At 30.1% G+C, this 22,592-nt stretch overlaps 2 protein-coding genes and 1 pseudogene across 2 annotated transcripts; 1 reads left to right on the plus strand and 2 right to left on the minus strand.

Moving 5' to 3' along the window:
• Nucleotides 1-5,226: 5,226 nt before the first annotated feature.
• Nucleotides 5,227-5,370, minus strand: LOC132272310 (U2 spliceosomal RNA; annotated as a pseudogene).
• Nucleotides 5,371-11,282: 5,912 nt separating this feature from the next.
• Nucleotides 11,283-13,563, plus strand: LOC132269075 (uncharacterized). Its single transcript, XM_059770090.1, has 4 exons — nucleotides 11,283-11,528; nucleotides 11,863-11,930; nucleotides 12,126-13,188; nucleotides 13,267-13,563. Exons 1-4 carry the CDS (start codon nucleotides 11,445-11,447, stop codon nucleotides 13,285-13,287), a joined length of 1,236 nt encoding a protein of 411 aa, XP_059626073.1. The 5' UTR covers nucleotides 11,283-11,444; the 3' UTR covers nucleotides 13,288-13,563.
• A 2,908-nt stretch (nucleotides 13,564-16,471) lies between these two features.
• LOC132269076 (MDIS1-interacting receptor like kinase 2-like) lies at nucleotides 16,472-20,714 on the minus strand. The gene is made up of 2 exons (XM_059770091.1): nucleotides 17,289-20,714; nucleotides 16,472-17,048 (listed from the first exon to the last, which is right to left on the minus strand). The coding sequence occupies exons 1-2, from the start codon at nucleotides 20,566-20,568 to the stop codon at nucleotides 16,681-16,683; spliced, it is 3,648 nt and encodes a 1,215-aa protein (XP_059626074.1). The 5' UTR covers nucleotides 20,569-20,714; the 3' UTR covers nucleotides 16,472-16,680.
• Between the last annotated feature and the right edge of the window lie 1,878 nt (nucleotides 20,715-22,592).

The raw sequence follows: 22,592 nt of genomic DNA on the forward strand, positions 1-22,592 counted from the left end.
GGGATTTAGATGGATATCTCTCCTAATCATTTATTTTTTCTCCATTTAAGACAATCCACACACATTTATTTTATTTCTAGGAAAAGGCACATGCGATGCAGGTGTTGAATATTTTGTAGATAATGTGATAGAGTTTTATAGAAAATAAAATAGCCAATTTGGGGTAGATTTTATAAAAATTATTTTATTTTCATTAAATATATTATTGTTTAATTATATTTTCTTTTATTAAAAAAACTCATAATAAATAGATAAATAGGTAATATGTGTCAGAATTTTATAGAAACCCTTTTAAAAACTCTTTTTATATCAATTAAATATATTTTTTTATATTAATAATTCTTGTCTAATTAGATTTCAATAAATAAATAAATAAGTAATTTGTATTAGAGTTTTATAGAAACTCTTTTAAAACCTATTTTTATATCAATTAAAAAATAATTTTTTATATTGACAATACTTGTCTAATTAAATTTTCTTTTATTAAAAAACTCAAAATAAATAGATAAATAGGTAATTTGTATTAGAGTTTTTATATAAAATCTTAAAATATATCTTTGTCTAATGTATTATAATTTTATTGAAAATAAAATAGATAATTTGTGATAGAGTTTTTCTAGTCTAATTAGATTTTCTTTTATTAAAAAACTTATAATAAATAAATAAATAAGTAATTTGTATTAGAGTTTAATAGAAACTCTTTTAAAAACTCTTTTTACATCAATTAATAAATATTTTAAAATTTTAATAATTCTTGTCAAATTAGATTAGTTTTTACTAAAAAAAAAAAAAAAAACTTATAATAAAAAGTAGTTTGTGATAGAGTTTTAGAAAAATTATTATATTTTTTATATCAATTAAAAAATATTTTTATATAAATAATTCTTGCCTAATTAGAATTTCTTTTATTAAAAAACTTATAATAAATAAATAAATAGGTAATTTGTGTTAGAGTTTAATATAAACTCTTTTAAAAATTCTTTTTATATCAATTAATAAATATTTTTATTTTAATAAATTGATAATTTGTGTTAGAGTTTTTTATATAAACTCTTTTGAACCTCTTTTTATATCAATTAATAAATAATTTTCTATATTAGTAATACTTGTCTAATTAGATTTTCTTTTATTAAAAAAACTCACAATAAATAGATAAATAGGTAATTTGTGTTAGACTTTTACAGAAACTCTTTATTATGTAAATTTCAGTGTTTATATTTTTTTATATATAAATAAATAAATACCAAAACTCATTGCACATCTAATAATAGCATAGATAAAAACTCTTTTTAATAAATATTGAAACTCTTTTTAATAAATACTGAAACTCTTAGGTAGAGTTTCTGTATTTTACTCTGTAATTCTAGTTTAGATTTATAAAATTCTCAATTTCTGTACCCTTCCCTCCATGCCACTATTTATAGGCTTCTTGGATGTCATAACAGGGCAGGTTGATTATATTGTGATAATTATCTATAAAAAATAACTATTCTTTTTATATTGAACTAAAAATAAGAGTTTTATATAGAATGTGATTGATATTATTAGGTAATTTTGTAATTAATAAATATTTTTTATTTTAATACTTATTGTCTAATTAGATTTACTTTTATTAAAAAAAACTCATAAAAAATAGATAAATAGGTAATTTGTGTTAGACTTTTATAGAAACTATTTTAAAACCTCTTTTTATATCAATTAATAAATAATTTTAAATATTAATAATACTTGTCTAATTAGATTTCCTTTTATTAAAAAACTAATAATAAATAGATAAATAGGTAATTTGTGTTAGAGTTTTATAGAAACTCTTTAAATATTTCTTTGTCTAGTGTGATAAAGTTTTATTGAAAATAAAATAGGTAATTTGTGATAGAGTTTTATAGAAATTATTTTATTTTATTTAAATATATCCTTATCTAATTAGATTTAATTTTATTAACAAACTCATAATAAAAGCTAATTTGTGGTAGAGTCTTAGAAAATTTATTTTCTTTTATATATCAATTAATAAATATTTTTTTATATTAATAATTATTGTCTAATTAGATTTTTTTATTAAAAAATTCATAATAATAAATAGATAAATAGGTTAGTTTAAATTTTATTATTTAGATTTTAGTTTTTTAAATATTTTTTTATATAAATAAATAAATACTTAAATACTGAAACTCTTTGCACATCTAATAATAGTATAGATAAAAAACTCTTTTTGCAGAGTTCCTATATTTTACTCTAAAATTTTGGATTTCTAGAATTTTCAATTTTTATACCCCTTCTTCCTTCATCCATGCCTTTATTTATTGGCCTCTTGGATTAGTAGAATGATGACATGTGTCATTTTCTGATAATTACATAATCATAAACGGGCCGGTCCGGTTATATTATGATAATTATTCATAAAAAATAACTATTCTTTTTATATTGAACTAAAAATAAGAGTTTTATATAAAATGTGATTGATTTTATTAGGTAATTTTTAGAGTTTTATAGAAACTATTTTTATATCAATTAATAAATATTTTTTTATATAAATAAATAAAGAATGAAATACTGAAACACGTTGCATTATTTTATTAGGTAATTTTTAATTAATAAATATTTTTTAGTTTAATAATTCTTGTCTAATTAAATTTACTTTTATTAAAAAAACTCATAATAAATAGATAAATAAGTAATTTGTGTTAGAGTTTTATAAAAACTCTTTTAAAACCTCTTTTTATATCAATTAATAAATAATTTTTTATATTAATAATACTTGTCTAATTAGATTTTCTTTTATTAAAAAACTTATAATAAATAGATAAATAAGTAATTTGTGTTAGAGTTTTATAGAAATTCTTTAAATATATCTTGGTCTAGTGTGATAGAGTTTTATTGAAAATAAAATAGGTAATTTGTGATGGTATTTTCTAGAAATTATTTTATTTTCTTTAAATATATCCTTATCTAATTAGATTTAATTTTATTAAGAATCTCATAATAAAAGCTAATTTGTGGTTGAGTTTTAGAAAAATTATTTTGTTTCCTATATCAATGAATAAATATTTTTTATATTAGTAATTCTTGTCTAATTAGATTTTCTTTTATTAAAAAATTCATAATAATAAATAGATTAATAGATTAATTTAAATTTTATTATGTAGATTTTAGTGTTTTAAATATTTTTTTTATATAACTAAATAAATACTTAAATACTGAAACTCTTTGCATATCTAATAATAGTATAGATAAAAGTTCTTTTTATATTAATTAATAAATATTTTTTCCTATAAATAAATAAATACTAAATAGTGAAACTCTTTGGCAGAGTTTCCGTCCTTATTATGAACTACCAGTTCGTGAACTGTGGCAATTGATTATTCGTTACAAAAAAATAAATAAATAAATAAATCAAGCAATACTCAATTGCTATTGATGTTCAAAGTTACCAAATATCTAAATTTGCAAAACAAATCAATGTCTAAGAGCTTGTTGAATAATAAAACACCATGAATTATGAGCTCAAGCTGTTATGAATATTGCAGGGTTCTATGTCATCTTATAATGAGTAGTCATTGTTAAAATCCTCAAAGTTTGTTTTTTTTTTTTTTTTTTAAATCCTCAATGATTTTTTTATTTTATTTTAAATCCTTAAAGCTTATTTTTTATTTTTTATTTTTTTATTCACTTGAGAATTATCTATATTTCAGAACTAAAATAAAAGAATCACGCTATTTTCAGAGTCACAGACTCACAGTCATTCCTATAAGCATACCGAATGATTTGGTAGCCATTTAATGCATTAGGAAGGGACACCAAATGAGTCCTACATAAATGCCTCAAATGACTACCAGCTATTTGGTCTCTTATTTTGGTTGACTGTTTTTCACTACAACAATCATTTTCCGAAACTAAAGCATGAGAAATTATTATTTTTACAAAAACTATTTTTATATTAATTAATAAATATTTTTTTTATATAAATAAATATTGAAATACAGAAACACTTAGCATGATTTTATTAGGTAATTTTAATTAATAAATATTTTTTATTTTAATAATTGTTGTCTAATTAAATTTACTTTTATTAAAAAAACTAATAATAAATATATATTTTATATAAATAAATAAATACTGAAACTTTTTGGCAGAGTTTCTAGATTTTAGTTTGGAATTTTGGATTTCTAGAATTCTCAATTTCTGTACCCCTTCATCTGTCCTCCATGCCTCTATTTATAGGTTTCTTTGATTAATAGGATGATGACATGTATCCTTTTATGATAATTACATAATCATAACCGGGCCGGGCCGGGCCGGGCCGGTTATATTGTGATAATTATCCATAAAAAATAACTATTCTTTTTATATTGAATTAAAAATTAGAGTTTTATATAGAATGTGATTATTTTTTAGAGTTTTATAGAAACTATTTTTACAAAAACTATTTTTATATCAATTAATAAATATTTTTATATATAAATAAATAAATACTGAAATACTGAAACACTTTGCATGATTTTTTTATTTTAATAATTCTTGTCTAATTAAATTTACTTTTATTAAAAAAAAAAACTCATAATAAATAGAAAAATGGGTAATTTGTGTTAGAGTTTTATAGAAACTCTTTAAAATCTCCTTTTATATCAATTAATAAATAATTTTTTATATTAACAATACTTGTCTAATTAGATTTTCTTTTATTAAAAAACTCATAATAAATAGATAAATAGGTAATTTATGTTAGAGTTTTACAGAAACTCTTTAAATATATCTTTGTCTAGTGTGACGTAGTTTTACTGAAAATAAAATAGGTAATTTATGATTGAGTTTTATAGAAATTATTTTATTTTCTTTAAATATATCCTTGTCTAATTAGATTTAATTTTACTAAGAAAATCGTTATAAAAGCTAATTTATGGTAGAGTTTTAGAAAAATTATTATTTTTTATATATCAATTAATAAATATTTTTATATTCATAATTCTTGTCTAATTAGATTTTCTTTTATTAAAAAATTCATAATAATAAATAGATAAATAGGTTAATTTATGAACCATTTGGTTAAGCACAATTGATTATAGATTGAATTTTAATTTTATTAGGTAATTTTGAGTTTTATAGAATTTATATCGTGGGATATAATAATTAATGAGAGCTCTTTATTGTGAATTAAACTCTTTTTATATTTTGTTAATTTGAATTTTATTAGGTAATTTTGAGTTTTATGGAATTTATATCAATTAATAAATAAATACTGAAACTCTTTGCACAAAAAGAAAGTAGTACTATACTTGATCTTAGCCAAAAGACCAAGAAAGATTAGCCAAAAGGCCGATCCAAAAATATTTAATACTATACTTGATCTTAGCCAAAAGGCTGAGAAGGTGTGATTATTATTTCTTTAGCTCTATAGTTTTATAAGAGGCTTTCATATAATCATTTTTATTTAAAACCAATGTGGGACTTTGTAATTTGAATTAAACTCTTTTTATATTTTGTTAATTTGAATTAATTTTAATTTTATTAGGTAATTTCGAGTGTTATAGAATTTATATCAATTAATAAATAAATACTGAAACACTGAAACACTTTGCACATTTAATAATAGTATAGATATAGATATAGATATATATGCGCAAAATCATTCATCATTTTATGTAATGTCGCAAATACATTTTCGTTTCCCATCAAAGAGTTGTTGAGTATTGTACTCGGTTGATATTTTTATTACTTTTCAAAATAGATAATTAAGAGTTTAAGTTTGTATAAAAAAAAAAAAAAAAAATAAGAATGCACGACTTATTTGTCATGATTAAAAAAAAGCCCTTCGAGTATCTAGATAATATGCAATATTTTTAAACTAAAGAACAAAAATGTAAATTTCAATGATATAAGAAATGGGAATAATTAGTGAGGATTGAAGTCATAAATGTCATTTACTCGTTACAAGTTGAAAAGTTAACATGTTTAAAATTCACTATGGCTAAATAAATTTGGTCACAAGTTCACTGTAATGTATTAGACCAATACGCAATATATCCATTGATTCATAATATTTTTTAAGAGTCTTAGATCAGCTGGTTCAATTAGTTTACACTAATATTTATCTGAGTCCGTTACATTATGATCGCGACTGATACCACGACCGTAATTACAAAACATGATCATAATTGTTAATTTCTTATTTATGTAATTCTTATTTTATTTTATATCATATGTCACGGTGTATTTGTTTTTGATGCTATTGCAATATTGCATAGGCATCTTGTTAGAGCATCTCCAATGCTCTTTCATTTGGGCTGCTAAATTTAAAATTTGAGAGAGGAGTAAAAAGTGAACTCTCCAATGATCTTTCATTTGGGCTCTCAAATATTGAGAATATCAAATTTCCTCTAACATATAAGAGCTGCCAATTTTTTTGGCAAGCCTTCTTTTTTTGTATCAACACGCGCGCGCACACACATATGTAATCTTAATCCAAAAACTGTTTCAATAAAAAGATATAATCTCAATCCAAAAGCTCCCCCACGTATGATTTCAACCCATATTTGTCTATATATATATATATATTTAAAAAAGATCATAAAAAATTTCAAGAATTACAGACCTTGATTAGTTGAACATATGTTGCATTTGGTATGAAGGGATCACCCACAATTCTTCCATGACCTTTTCTTATATGAAGTAACATACTCTTGTTGTGGATGACAGAAATGGTGAATGTAATTAATTTAACACAAGAAAAAAGAAAAAAGAAAAAAGAAAAATGTTGGGTTGATGTGATATGGGGGGAAACTAATAAATAAATAAAGTTAAATGATCTACTCGTGTGGCATGCAAGCGAGATGTCGGACTAAATTTTAAATGTATTTCTAAGCTAAAATTTTAAATATCAGAATAAATGGTGCGTATATATATACCGAAAAGAAATATATAAATATATATATATAAAGTTGGCAAAGTGTTCAACTTCACCAATATACTACGGTATTGTTAATAATTTTATACTACAAATAGGTTAAAGAAGATTTTCTCTCCCCTTAAAAAAATTAAAATTATTCAGGATTCATATTGTTAATTTTTTTTTTTAATAAATTCTACAAAAGTTATATTCATAATGAAATTCAAAATGTGATCCGAATAGGTCAAAGTTCAATTTCATTTCATTTTGAAATCCCTATTTTTCCTGAATTGAAGAAAATTTATTAATTTAACAGTTCATTTGGGAATAGGGTTAAAAATAAACATTTTGGTTGGGAGAAAAAAAAGAAAAAGAAAAAGAAAAAGAAGAAGACGGTGAGATGCATTTCCCTTTGAAGTTGAAGAGAATATTATTTAGTAATTTTTTATTTAAAGAAATTTAAAAATAGTCAATAGCTACTTTATTTTGTTCACTCCATTTCATAAAAATAAAAAATAAAAATAAAAATAAAAATAAAATGCAACATAAATAAATAAATAAAATGACAAATGAAATTATATCATCTTGCTTAACTATAAATGTTTTTCTAACACATTTTTTTGACAAATTTTAAGATAAATCACTTGTAAAAAATGTCTCTTGCATACTATATAAATGTAGGTGGAGAAGTGTCGAATCAATTACAGCTGCATTAATTGGAGAGCTTAGCCGACCGAGAAGTGCAATTACCTCTAAGTTTTTATTTATTTTTTATTTCTTATTCCTCACATATTTTTCCATCTCTCTCATTACGAGCACACAACACACACACTCTCTCTCTCTTCCCCACTTCATCTCAAATCCATCTAAAGATTGTAAACCCAATAAGAGAATTTGTAGGGGACAAGGCATTAGACTAAATTTTTCTAAATCAGGTTTTATTATTCTTTTATTTATATTTTATGTTTTTGTTTTATTAATTTTTGTTATTATAAAAATTGTATATTTTATTTGTGAGTTGTAATTATTTTTACTTATATTGTTAAATATTAAACTATTTTTTTTTTTAATCCATATCTCTCATGTTTTTTCTTTCTTCTCTCTTTGTTTCACTGTTTTTTTATTTTATTTTACTCCTCTCCTCTTTTCAGCAGGCAATACAGTGTATTAATATTTAAACTACACAAATTTTTTAAACTCAATTTAATTTTTATCTAACACATAATTGGTATTGAAAAATGATAAAATTTTATATCTACTCTTACTTTTTCTATAATTATCTACTCTCTTTTCTTTTTTATTGAACTCCTATTTTTTGTTTCTTTATTATTAGTTTTTATGCTACTCTTACTTTTTCTCTAATTACCTACTCTTTTTTAAAATGAGATTAATCAAAGAGTATTAATTAAGGGAATAACATTATAGGGTCAAGAACAGAAAACACCCATAAAATATGTTTACAGTACTCATCACACTACTCATGTGCAAAAAACATTCTTAAATTTCAATTTGGTGGAAATAGGTACCTCTGACAAATTTAAACCCTAAATTAACTAAATTACTGTTACTAAACCATTTTATAAAATATATAAAAATTAATAAATTTGTAAAACATTGGAGGATGCCCCTCTCGTGCAAAAAAACGCCCTTAAAGTTTCAATACGGTGTAAATAGTTCTTTAAACCCTAAGTTGACTAAATTACACTTACTAAACTATTTTATAAAATGACCGAAAATGACACTATTGGAGGATGTGGCAATGGACAAGTAAAGATAAAAATATAAAATAAAAATAGAAAAAAAAATACAAACAAAAGAAAACAAAAAATTTCCAACCTTCGAAAATCAGTGCACACTGATATTGAGATTTTTTTTTTTTTGTTTAACAGCGTTGGTACAAAAAATAAAGAAAAAAAAATAGTAGAAAAGAGTAAACTGGAATCTCAACAAATTCACATCTTTGTTTTACAAATTCTCAAAGTTTTTTTAAAAAAAAAAAAAAAAATGTTTAGGGATATATATAGAGAAAAAAGTTTCAAAATAATATATATATATATATAAGGTAATGTGCACATAACATTCCTATATTATGAGATTAAGTAGCATATATACTCTCTTGGGTATTTTCGGAAGAGTAAAAGGGCAAAACGGATATTACAACACTAGTTTATCTTAAATAGAGTATTTTTCCACAATGTAAAAAGATTAAGAGTGTTTTTTACAATCTTTTTTAAATAAGGGGTAAAAATGCTACGTTGAGTATACTTTAGAATTATTTTTTGCACTTGTCCTTAACGTTATACATGAGATCGAATTAAACATTTACTTGAGAATTTAATAATCAAATCCAAAGAAAGCTAGTATAGTATGAAATCCATGTGGTAGAGATCGAATAACTAAGAAATTAAAGCCAATGTAAAAGAAGAAATAAATTAACAAGTTGTTTTTAGTACTCAACAAGATTATAGAGAAAATGCACTGTATATATAATCGACAACGATATATATATATATATATAATTGATATGATGGATAGAGATTTACTCACATTTTTTGCTAAAAGAATTAACAAATTGTCCTAGGGAACATTTGGAGTGACAAAGTAATCACAAATATATATTTTTTTCTCGAAAAAAAAAATCCGCCATTATTGAGATTACTTATTCCTCCAAAGCTTCGACCTCGCGGAACTGGAGAAAAATATATCCTATCCATCTATATCTGCAATCAATTCTCTCTCTCTCTCTCTTCCTCTTCTTTTATTTTTATTTATTTTTATTATTATTTTTATTTTTATATAAAATTGAAGACAAAAATAAGGCATGACCAATATATCAAGGAACTGGTCTGCACTCGGCATGAAGAAAAACTATAAATTTGTAAGTGATTACACTGACGGGTCTATTAGACTATTATAAAAAATATCTGGTTACCATATGTAACCAGAGTTACTATTCCGGTAAGAAGAAAACGATATCATCTTGGATCAAGGAGAATCTCGTTTCAACAACAACTACCATTAATGCTTCTATAAAAGGGATGATGGGTCAACCTCTTGTCCTGGAAAGTTTTGTTGAGCCGGTGGAACAAGGTGTTGCAAGAGCGTTGCATTTTGTTGGATCAACTGGTTCATACCCTGACTCAGAGTTTGAACCTGTACACATATATTTTGATATACGCGTAATGCATGAAACTTACCCGGTTAACAGCGATGATGAAACAACGGCTAGCGGTCGGGCGGGACTTTCTAGCAATTTTACCGGATTGAGCAACTGTACCCTTACTTTTGGCCATGCAATCCATGAACTGTTCCCTTTCTTTTAGAGAAAGCCAGATTGTAAAGGGACAATGCTTTCTTATATAAAAGGACATTTACATGCACAAAAGCATACCTAAGAGTTACAAAAGACTGCTATAACAATACAGTTATTTTGTCATTAAACAAAAACATAATGCCTAAAACATATCACATGTCAAACGGTTCCTTAACTATAATGTTATATTTGGAAGCACGAATTTGGTACTTTAGATTTGTTATTGAAAAAAGTTTAGTTCAAATTTTGTATTAGATTTTCTCAAAATCTAAGACTTCAATTCAGTCCTACCAAATATAACAGAAATGTTTATCTAACACATCTGGAGATAAATTTTACCAGATATTATGAAATGTTAAGTTCTATCTAAAATCTTAATATAAATCACTTATAAAAATATTAAAGGTCTGATGCATATTATTTATTTACTCCCTCTCCCATTTTAGTAGTGCATTTTTTTAATTTTGAGTTGTCCCAAAATATTTGTCCCTGTTGAAAAGTAAAGCCAAATAAATACAATATTTCTATCATTATCCTTTTAATTTTTCAAAAATCCTTCACCTTTGTAATATACATATTTAAAATTGAAAGGACAATTTGATAATTTTAAATAGTAACGAGGACCTTTAAAAAGTCAAAGCAAATATTACTAATTCACTATCTTATTTTTAGATTTCTCAAATTATATATTCATTTTAAAAAGTAAAAAAAATTGAGCCTTATCACTGTATATATTTTTTAAAAATTTCATACTTTGATTATATCAATCTAAATTAAAAAAAATAAATTGATAATTTTAAAAAACAACAATACATTAATTGCATCACCCTCTAAAAACTCCAATATCTAAACATGACAGCTAATATGACCATACAAAACTTTTATCTCTAATTTTTTGTTGATATATATCAAAAGTCAAAAGTCAGTCAGTCCCTTTTTTAAAAAAAAATTAGATAAATGAATAAAAATTAAAATCAAAAGTAAGTCGGTCCTTTAAAAACTTAAAAATTACAGGCTGGCCTTACAAAACCCATCATAATGAATCCTAACGGTCACTTTTCTTTTCAAACCCAAGAGAGTCTTGGATATTTCTCGACCGTTTTATTGCCTTTTTCTTCAATCTTCTTTCATAATCCGACGCTCCTCTCACTCTCTCAATAGAAATGGAGACCCTTTAACCATATCTTCATCGTCCTCCTTCGTTGGACCAAAACTGTGTTATCTGAAACCAAGAAGAAGAAATCCCTAATGGGTTGTTTTCTCGTTTGTTTTGGTTCGTCAAAGGATAAGAAACGCCGAAAACAGAGGAACAAGATCCTCCTTCGAGACCAAGTAAGTTCACGTTTAATCTGAAATAACATTAGTTCTCTACTTCTTTTACCCCTGTTTGTTTGCCAAGAAAACAGAAGAAAAGAAAATAAAGTTTGGAGTCTTTTGGAAGTCTGTTCTTTCTAATGAATCAACTCAACAACCCAACATAGCAGTTGTTTTAGGTTCATTTAACCTGGGTTTGTCTTTGTTATTTCCTCAGGTCCTAATTTATGAAATTTCTAGCCTTAATAAAATTTCTTTTCTTTTGGGACATTTTCTCAGCAACCAACCAACCAGAGCTTAAGTTTTTTAATTTTGTAGTCTGAATCAATTAAATTCTGAATTTTTGTCACAGAGACATGATACGGTCTCTTCAGAGCAGGACATCTCAGAAGAAGCCATCAATCCGGTTTCCGAATTGCGGTTAGTAATCGATTTGCATCTGTTATAATTTCCCCTTCAAATTTAATTTTTCTTGGGTTATTAAGCTCTGATGCTTCTTGATTTGTGTATCTTTATTATTTGTGTATTTTATTTTTTTCAGAAACAAAAAAATCACCTTTCTTTCCTTGTTTTCTTTTATTATGAAGTGAAATTTTATGGATTTTTTAATCACAGAGATAACCCTGAGGAACAATTGAGCTTGAGTACTAGGAAGAGAGTTACATTTGATTCAGCTGTCAAAACCTATGAACCTGTTTCAGTCCATGAAAGTAGGGATTTTGGAGTGGACAGTGACAAAGCTAGTGAGAAGGAAAACGGGGAAAATTATTCAAAATACAGCCAATCCCATTCTCTCTCCGAGGATGATTCAGTCACTTCAAGCACGGGATCTTACCCTCCAAATCATAGGTACCAGAACTGCAGGGACAGTGATGATGAAGTTGAAGAACTAGATGACGAGAACAGTGATTTAGATGATGAGGAACTCGGAGAATACGAGGATTGTGATGAAGATGGTGATGGTGATATTAGAATTGTAGGTGGAGAAGTGTGGTCTGAGTCAATTCCAGCTGTATCAATGGAGTCGAGGACAGAACTGGAGAGTCCAATGACAGTTTCTGGCTTGGGGGAGCGAGAAGTGAAATCACTGGGTTTGCCACGAAAGGCAAGAGATAGGAGTGTCTATGTTCATCCTGTGCTCAACCCAGTAGAGAACCTCACTCAGTGGAAAGCTGTGAAGTCAAAAGGTACTCCACCATTGAAGTCAAATAAGGAGAATTGCACAACAGACCAAGAAGCAGTGCCTATTCCATTTAGTTCAGAACCAAGTTTTAAGGAGGGTTTCAAGTCCAAATCCAAACAGTCCAAGAATTTGAATCGAGAAATAGCCGTTGATACTAGTCTTTCGAATTGGTTGGTATCTCCTGAAACCGCCCCCACCAAGAGCACTAGCTCCACTGGGCTTGAAACCATTACCTTTGAGAAAAGCATATCCCAAGGATCAAATTCTCCGTGGAGCATAGAAGATAGACCAATTTTAGGAGCACTGACGGTTGAGGAGTTGAGACAGTTTTCAGCATCATCGTCGCCAAGGAGGTCACCAAGTCGAAGCCCTGATGAAATGCCCATAATAGGTACAGTGGGGACCTACTGGAATCACACAGGAGGCCAAGCCAAAAATTCTGGTTCAGTCTCTGCCTACAAAGGCAAAACAAACACAACCAGCAAGTACAGAGAGGTATTTGTGAAATGAGATTTTGCAAGTTATTTTTGCTTTAGGTTAATTGGTGGTGTTAATAAGGTGGTGGTGTTGCAGGCTTGCAGGATAAGAGAGTGAACCATTTGGAGACGAGGCTGGAGAGAGCTTTGAATAGAGGTGCTGCTGAAGCTTAATCATCTACTCATCTTCCCATTGCAGCTTGTGGAGATGATTGTGGGGTGTTTTTATTTATATTGATATACATATACATAAATATTTCATGTTTGTTTTCTGCATATTCCATTAATTATTTCTGTTTGTCATTATGTTGTGAATTCGGTGTGATTTGAAACTGTTTGTTTGTTGTATTTATTTATTATTTTAATATGATGGTTCATTGAATTTATTGATTTACTTTTTGTTGCCACATTTCTTCCTCAATTCTATTGGTTTATTGACTATGGTTTTCGAGCACCTTCATGTTTTCACCATTAGAAGCAGAGAAGGCACCAAAGAAATTGAAAATAGGCCACACCTTATTCCCTTGCTTCCCTTAAATTTTATTTAGGACATGCTTGATGGGTAACCTCATAACGTTTTCTAGTCAATACTTGATCATTGATTAGTATGGATTGATAAAACCCAATGTTTTTTGCAAAATTAAAATTAGAGTTGAAGTTTTTCATACAGTTAGTTTCAGGTATAGAGCTGGAATCAGAAAGCAGAATGGGCTTTATACCTCTCATAGAACCATGGCTTCACATTTGCTTGTAATATTCAACTTTAGCTTAAACTTCCTCATACCAATTGTCATTTTCATTCTGTAATTTGTTTCAGGCAACAACAAAAGGTCAGATACTGCAAGTTGCTACAATGTGAAGGATAAAAAGAAAAATGCCAAAAAGAAACCATTGCATCAACAGATGATTATATAGATTCATCATATAGTTACAGAATTTCCTTGCCCTCGTAAATATATTATTACATGTGAAGAACTGTGATAGAAAATTGAAGAATGGTAATCTAGCAAAGTTGTGGAAAAGGGGAGGCAAAGTACTGGTCTCCAAATAGTCATGCTAGGGAGAGTCAGTTCATTCTCTATTTCAAGCAAATGCTGATAAATTGGGATATAGATGCACATATGCATGTGAAACAAGTCCAAATTTCTAAATCTGATACTTGTCTTTTGCTTCACTGCACGCACAATAAAAATGCATTAGCTAAACAGTTGTATGTTGCCTACCAAATTGAAGTAACAAGTGAATGAATAGTTATGGAGTCAGAATTTTAAACCAAACATTTTTCATCACATTTGAGCTGATTTGATTGCATCACTCAACATCCGATGCTTCATATGTATATTTTTTGGGTACTTTGTATATTTATTTTAATTCAATAAATGGCTACATGAACTATATAATGGCATTTTTATGTGATTATGTAGTCAGGTTTCCAAGCATGACAACGCAAATTCTGTCTGTCATACCATCCCTACCAACACTCTCAATTAATGAAAAAGCACTTGAGTTCGGTTCTAATTGCAGTCACTTTAGTGAAACAATAATAATAGTAAAATTTCATTACACATACAAACTAATTAGTGTTGTCTATCTTCATATAATATAGAATTAATCACTACAGCAATCAGTGCCTCACAAATAGTCTAAAAGTTTGTTTTTTAGACTAAATTATCTACAAAACTAAACCTCTTCTGAAGCAGTGAAAACAATAATTTCGAATGTGGGATTTCAAAATTTTCCGAGTTGACAAACGAATGAAAATCATCTCATCATCTCAAGATCATAAAAATGGGTGAGTAAATTCCAGATTGTAATCGTGCTATTTGTAAATTTTCAAATGTCAGGTCACAAGGAATTAAACGTCTAGAATTATATTTAAATGTGTTTGGTAATTATTAAAAGTGTTTTTAGTGTTATGAAATTTAGCTTAGTACTTAGCATAGCGTTTGAATAATGCTATAATTTGATTACTAAATTTAGCTTAGTACTTAGTACATTGTTTGAATGTTTTCAAAATAGTGGCAATTTTTTTTTTTGACAACTCTACTAATAAAAATGTTTTTATTTTTAATTTTAATTTTATTCCAACAACAATTCCAAACTGATTAAAAAGAACAAATTTCGGTACAATTTTTGGGTCATATGTGATTTGTTTGGCCTTTAAAATCTCGGTAGAAGGAAGAATTTCTATATTATTATTGTATTTATTCTGTGTAAAAAGGGATCATGAAGTAGAAGGCCTAGGGTAAAAAATCAGAACTCGTTTTCAAAAAAAAAAAAAAAACTGTGAAGTATATCTGCTCGTGTAATTTTCGTACTTGAAATAGAAGGCCTAGGGTTAAAGAAGTGCCTTCAAAGACCATGGGTCGGTGAATTTCTTGCCCCAAAACAAAAAACAAAAAAATAAAAATTTCTGCCCCTCTTGTGTACCCTTCCAATTTGTTAAAGATTGCAGACGTGAACAAATACCTCTCTAAATCTAAAAGAGTCTCTCTACTCCATGGTTAGTCTTCCCGCCATAATCAGTCTCTGCTACTTTCTTTGGTTCTTCTTTTCCGTTTGTAGCATAACCTGTGCTCAATCTATTCATCAAATTGCATGAAAGAAGAGCCAAAAAAAAAAGAAAAGATTTTTGCATTTTCTCCCCTTATTTTGTTTGCTTTGGGTTATTTATGGATTAAATTGGCGTTTCAGGTTGCAATTCTGATATGGGTTTCTTAACCTTTACAAGAATTGTAAAGTTTTAATTCTATCAAAGTTAATAGATTACTAATTTGAATTGTTGCTCTGCTTGGTTGCTGAGAACCCAGAAGGAAAAAAAAATTTCAATGTAGATATTGCAAGTTTTATCTTCTTTTCCTTAGTTTTCTTGGAACCCAAACAGAAATCTTGTTCTTCTTGTCAGCTTTCCAGAGCTCCTCTGTTTTTCGACTGTCTGTACAAAATTTATGGTTCATCCTTGAAAAGGAAAAAAACAGAGATTATGAAAGCAACCTTATATCAAGTGAGCCACACTCTATTTGTATTGCTCTTCTTTTAAACATATTGTTTCTTGTGATTATACAACTTTAATCAATGTGCCTTTCTTCTATATTTACAAATTCTAATTGCTGAAATCTTTATAAGATGCATATATATATAGATTTTCACTATATATTGCCATTTATGCACGCACTTCTGTTTAGTGAAAGACCAAGGCCATGCGGGTGCCAGGAACTTCACTGGTTGGTCTTGTCAAGTTAAGAGAATTGGCCCTGTGTTCTTGCTTGGAAGCACTGTGATCCCATGTGTATTGGTGTATACATATGCACTACACTTGTGTATTTGTGTATATATCTGGTTATATTTATACATATGGCTATTGTTTAGGCATACATTTTTGGAGGTAACAAAGAGATATGAGCAACTTATTTTACTCAGACAATGTTGGAAATTTATACATAACCAAAAGCTAACTTATTTTGCTGATATTCTCAGACGCCGCTGGAAATTTATTCATAACCAAAAGCTCCTAATGGTGGCTACCCAAAAATGTTTCCATTAAATTCTGCAATGTGATCATGTCAAAAGGTGCAGAGAGAGGCATACATGTGCCTGCTGAAAGTTCACTAGATACTCGATGCATGGTGGGTCGAGACATAGGATTCTCACGAATGCATGACAAAGCTATAGTCAGTGCCAAGACCAGATCTTGCAGAATGGGAGCAGATGGAGGTGTTAGCCGTTTATCCAGTACATCTGCAAGGAGCAAATCATATCTTCCAGATTGCAGACGTGAGAGGAGTTCGCCAGGGTGCTTCCCCATTACTAGTTCTAATGTAACAACTCCGAAACTGTACACATCACATTTCTCTGTCACCTTCATCGTGGTAGCAAGTTCTGTCAAAAGGGAATACTTAGAACAAAACAAATGGACTGAAATCTTTTGTTTACACCAACATTTTGCGGGAGTTCAAAATCATGGTTTGGCTATGATTAAACCTTGTAGATGATAATTTCTAGTTATGCAACTAGAATTGGAGCAGCATAATACTTGTTCAAAAATTGCTCTGACCTTTTAGAAAGCAAAAATCTAAAACAAGCTGATAATGTATTATGCAGGCCTCAGAATGGACATACCTGGTGCTATGTAACCGTATGAACCAACTGGAACTGTCCGGTAAGACTCGCCTTCTCTCAGCAACCTTGCTATCCCAAAGTCAGAGATCTTAGGCTCATGCTCTGAATCCAATAAAATGTTATTCGCTGATATGTCCCGGTGCACAACAGGGGGTGTGCAATCATGGTGCAAATAAGAAAGAGCGTGTGCCACCCCGCTGATGATCTTTAATCTCAAATTCCAGTTCAAAAGCTTGGCCTCATTCTCTTCATACAACAACTTTGCCAAACTGCCTTTCTCTATGTACTCGTACATGAAGAACATGGACTCTTTAATTGAACCGAACCCAAAAAGTTTTACAATGTTCCGATGCCTAATTTCAGTCAATGCTAGCAATTCTGAGTTGAAGTTCTTCTTCTGGTAGTCTTCAGGGAACTCATTTTCCTCACATGGGTGTAGACGCTTTACAGCAAAGACATCTCCGGTTGGAAGCATTGTTCTGTACACAGACCCTTGTCCACCCCTTCCTATGCAGCACTTGTCATTGAAATTCTCTGTTGCCGTAACTATGTCCTTGTACTCTATTCTCATTTTGTAGTTCCACACAGAGAACGACCATTTGTATCCGGAGTCCTTTTGCTCTACATCTAGGTCAGATCTGGGATTCCGATGCATGATGAAGATTATGAACAAAACTAGTAAAATTGCAGAAACTGCTATTGGAATGACTATGGAAATTATCAGCTTCCATCTGATGCGTTTGTCATGCTTTCCGGATGAAGTGTCTCTATTGCAAGGACTCAACCCTTGTCCCCTTTCACCACACAAATTGGGATTGCCTGCCACTTCCTCAGGAGTAGCTTGCTGGAAGGCTCTAGTGTCTGGCAAGGGACCTTCAAGATTGTTATACGACACATCAACATGTTGAAGGCTTTTAAGATCTTGAAAAGAGGAAGGTATTGAACCAGAGAAGTAATTATGTGAAAGATTCAGGATTTCCAATGATCCTAAATTTCCGAGTTGTGTGGGTATATCTCCAGTGATTGAATTTTGACTGAGGTCTAAGAGGGACTGCAAAGCCACTAGATTCCCGAGCTGGTATGGAAGCGTCCCATTTAATTTGTTATTACTCAGTTTCAATAATATGAGTGCACTGCAATTTCCAAGCGACGCTGGTACGGGGCCACTTAGAAGGTTTGCTGACAAATCCAACTGTTGTAGCCATGACAATGTTCCAGTCTCTGCTGGTATTGTTTCTGAGAGCTGATTATAACTCAAATTGAGCTTATACAAAATTGAAGATGAACTGAACATCCCCCTTGGAATCTTCCCCATCAGTCCGTTATCGGAAAGGTCGAAACTCTGCAGAAATGCCAACTTTTGGAGCTCCTGTGGGATTTCACCTTGTATCTGATTCTTAGATATGCTGAAGTAAGCAAGCTTTGTACACTCTGCCCAGTTTGATGACAGCATACCCGAAAGCTGGTTTTCTCCCAAGTCAATGTATTCAAGATCTGGGTATACCCCGAATGCATTCGTGATATCTCCATCAAGAAGATTCTGTTCAAGCCGGACTCTCTTTAGTCCTGTGCAATTTTTCAGGCTCTCAGGGATTGGTCCCACTAGTTGATTTTGGTTGGCTGTTAAGTAGATGAGATTCCCACCTCTACAAATTCCTGGAGGAATCTTGCCTGAGAAACCATTGTATGAGAAGCTCACATTTGTCAAAGAAATGGGGCCAAAATCTTCAGGAATGCTTCCTGAGATGTTGTTGAATGCAACATAGAATATTGCAATATTTTTCAATTGGGTTATTGATGATGGCAAGGTTCCTTGCAGTTTGTTTAGACTGAAGTCTAGATATTCTAAGCTTTTCATGTAACCTGTTTCTGGAGGAATGGTCCCATTCAGATGGTTGTTAGAGAGATTTATTCTCTTGAGACTTAATAAATTTCTGATGGTTGAAGGTATGGAACCAGTAAAAAAATTGTTGGTCAATTGAAGCGCCAACAAATTTGACAAGTTTCCTATCTCCTGTGGTATGGGACCTGAAAAATTGTTCTGAAATAGGAACAAATATTGGAGCTTATGGAGGGATCCAATTTCAGATGGAATAGTTCCAGAGAGATTATTGATCTGCAGTTGCAAGGAAATGAGTTGTGACCAGTTGGATAGGAGAAACGGATGAATTTGCCCAGATAGTTGATTATCAGACATTCCCAGATCAGTGAGTTGTGTTAATGAGGCCAGGGAAAGTGGCAAAGAACCTGTAAAGCTGTTCGTTGACAGGTCAATAATGGTAAGGTTGGTGCAGAAGCCAAGTTGTTTTGGGATGCTGGAATTCAACCCTGCATCCTGAAGCTTTAGAACCTGAAGTTTCCTGAGATTTCCAATTGCAGATGGTATTGGTCCATGAAATAGATTCTCATGCAATTCAAGTATTTCGAGGTTCGACATGAACCCTATTTCATCTGCTATAGTACCATTCAGCTTGTTTATCCCGAGCCTCAGATGTTGAAGTTTTGTTAAGTTCCAAAATTCTGTTGGAACCGGTCCTTCAAATGAATTTTTTGTCAAGTTAAGAAATAGAAGGTTTTCAAGACCAGTCAGTAATTGCACTGGAATCTGACCCGCTATTAGATTATCAGAAAAATCGAGAAATATAAGCTTTGGACATTTAGTAATAAACAAGGGAACTTCCACCAGGGAGTTGAGGTTGAGCCCTAGATCAGTTAAAGATGCCATACCCTTAAACTGAACTGGGTCAGGGTTCTCTAGAAAGTTGGCTCCGAGGTTCAGAACCCACACCTTCTGCAGATTGCTAAGCTCGTATGGAATTGGACCAGTGAATGAATTGTTATAGAGATGAAGAACTTGGAGTTCTAGGAGATTTCCAATCTCCGGAGGAATTGGATTTGTTAAATTGTTGCTACCCAAATCAAGAAAAGTGAGTTTTGTTGCATTTCCAATTCCAGCTGGAAGGTCTCCTACAATATTGTTGAGATTGAGATCAAGGGAAGTTAGATTGGGGAAGGCAGAGAAGTCAAACCTGTTGAGTGTTCCATTGAGGCCCGAGCTTGCTAGATTTATCCCAATAACGCTTCCGGCTTCATTGCATTGAATTCCAGTCCAGTTGCATGGACTGCTGCTGTTGCTGGTGACAGTCCACGAAGGGGGAGAGGGAGGGTCTAAACTGTTTTTCCAGCTTAGCAAAGCTTCTGCTTCTTTTTGTGCTGAGGTATCTTCCAATACACAAGATAAAATGTAAAAGTAAACTGTTAACTGTAATGTTCGTCTCATGTCTGCTGTTAGGATGGTATAAAAGAGCTTATCTTTCCAATTTTTTGATCAAAATATAAGAGGAGTCTGACTGAACAAAATATAGGTGCATAACCATTGTAGTTTGTTGCTTGGGTACTGTTTCTCTTGGTTGTTAAATTTCTTTGAATTTGGTTGTCTTTGCTGAAAATTCAAAGTTCTAGGTCATTCATCTGTAAGGTTGGGAATTGACTAACCTTGATCATGATCCCACGTTATATGGACTTTGTGTTCTAGTTTTGACTTACTATGCATTTGTGGGCATTGTGAAATACATTGACCGAACTCTGTGTACGTTTTGTGGTCCATAGAAGTTTATGCATATGAAATAGATATATATATATATATATATATATTGCACTTTTGTGGCTAGGCATGTAATATATTTTACGAAATACTTCACACAGTACATTTGTAAATTGATCAACTAATGTAGGCCAAAATAGACCCAAGTATGAGACCGGAAGGAAGTTCTTGGGCACGCCATATGAGAAGAGAAACTATTCAACTCTCACCAACTGTTTAGGAATTGTCAAACTAGTTTATTTTTAGGAATTATTTGTAGAATTTCAGCAAGTTGTTTGATTCAACTGTTATATTCGTTTTTTCTTTTTCTTTTTTTATCAAAGTTGCTTTCTGTATTTCATGTTAATTTTTATTGCTATTTAAATAATTATCTTTCTGGTTCCACTTTCACTAAATATGGCTTGCCATGGAGTCTGTCTAGACCTGCAGTTATTCGAATCTTGTGCTATCAAGATATATGAGGATTTAAAAGCAAATTCATTGAAGAAACATGAATGAAAATTGATTGGTGCTCACTTTTTTTTTTGGATAAGCGCTCACTTTTCAACTATCCTTTTCAGGGATGGTTTCTTTATTATTATTATTCTAGGTCACGTTTGGATAGAAAGAAACTGGGATGGTGACATATATTGGTTGGTGAGTGATCCAGTTCAGAATTCACATTATATATAATGTGAACTCGCAGAATTTCAGAATAGCGCTGGAATCTTTAGTCTACAGAGTACCCACATGTCTAGCTAAGTCTCTATCTTTATTTATCATGTGCAAGCATGCAACATACATTCATACATACATACATACATGTATATAAATATCTATATATTTCTGTATGTAGAAATGAAGTTAAAAGTCTCTTTTTTTTTTTTTTTAGTTGGTACTCATATTCACTTATCTCTTCTGAAACTTGAACCCCTGATCTCCCTTTAGGAAGTAAGAGGCCGATACCGCTAGACCACTGGTCCGTTAGTGAAGTTAAAAGTTAATTATAGTATAGTTTGAACGAGTTTCAATTAGAGTCTACACTTCATGAAGTGATGCTTGTGATCTTTTGTGCTCAAGTGTGGGCCTGTGGCATGAGTTTTTCTTCTCTTTTGTTGTTGTTGTGAATAGAGAGAGCTTAACATTCAAATAGTACTATGTCTCATAGAGGTCTTCTCTTTCTTCTGTTTCCTGTTGGTTAATTGTGAATGCAATTTGACTTAGATGCAGAGAATGGCTAATTTAAAAATTGAGGCAGTGTGGGAGGATATAATTCAGTTGCTGAAGACTTTTTGCTGGTCAAAGGTTGACGTTAACCATGTGGGTGGGTGGTGATATTTTTACTTTCAGTGGACCCTAAAATAATTTTAGACAACACTCCGTTTAAAATCAAGGCCTGAAAATAGATAGGTTGGTGGGTTAATATAAGTAGGAGGTTGACGTCTTGGATCTAATCAGTGGGCTGAATTAAATTTTTATTTTTATTTTTATTTTGCAAACTAGTTTCTAGATTTTGTTTTTGGTGAAAGCTGGAAAAATGCATATATGAGAAGGTCACCTACCAAAAACAAAAAGATGAAATGGCCATAAACAGTGTTTAGGAATATTAGATAACATTTTATTTGCTTATGTCTTGTTAAATTTTGTCATTAAAATGCTTGGAAGTTGGAAGTAACTGTTTCCAGGAGGAGCATAAATGCTCAACAGTGGTTTGACCATCT

The sequence above is a fragment of the Cornus florida genome, unplaced genomic scaffold (assembly GCF_030987335.1).
Source record: "Cornus florida cultivar Cherokee Brave unplaced genomic scaffold, ASM3098733v1 CherokeeBrave_3.0.0_Hap2_Chr08, whole genome shotgun sequence".
In the NCBI taxonomy this organism is placed as follows: Eukaryota; Viridiplantae; Streptophyta; class Magnoliopsida; order Cornales; family Cornaceae; genus Cornus; species Cornus florida.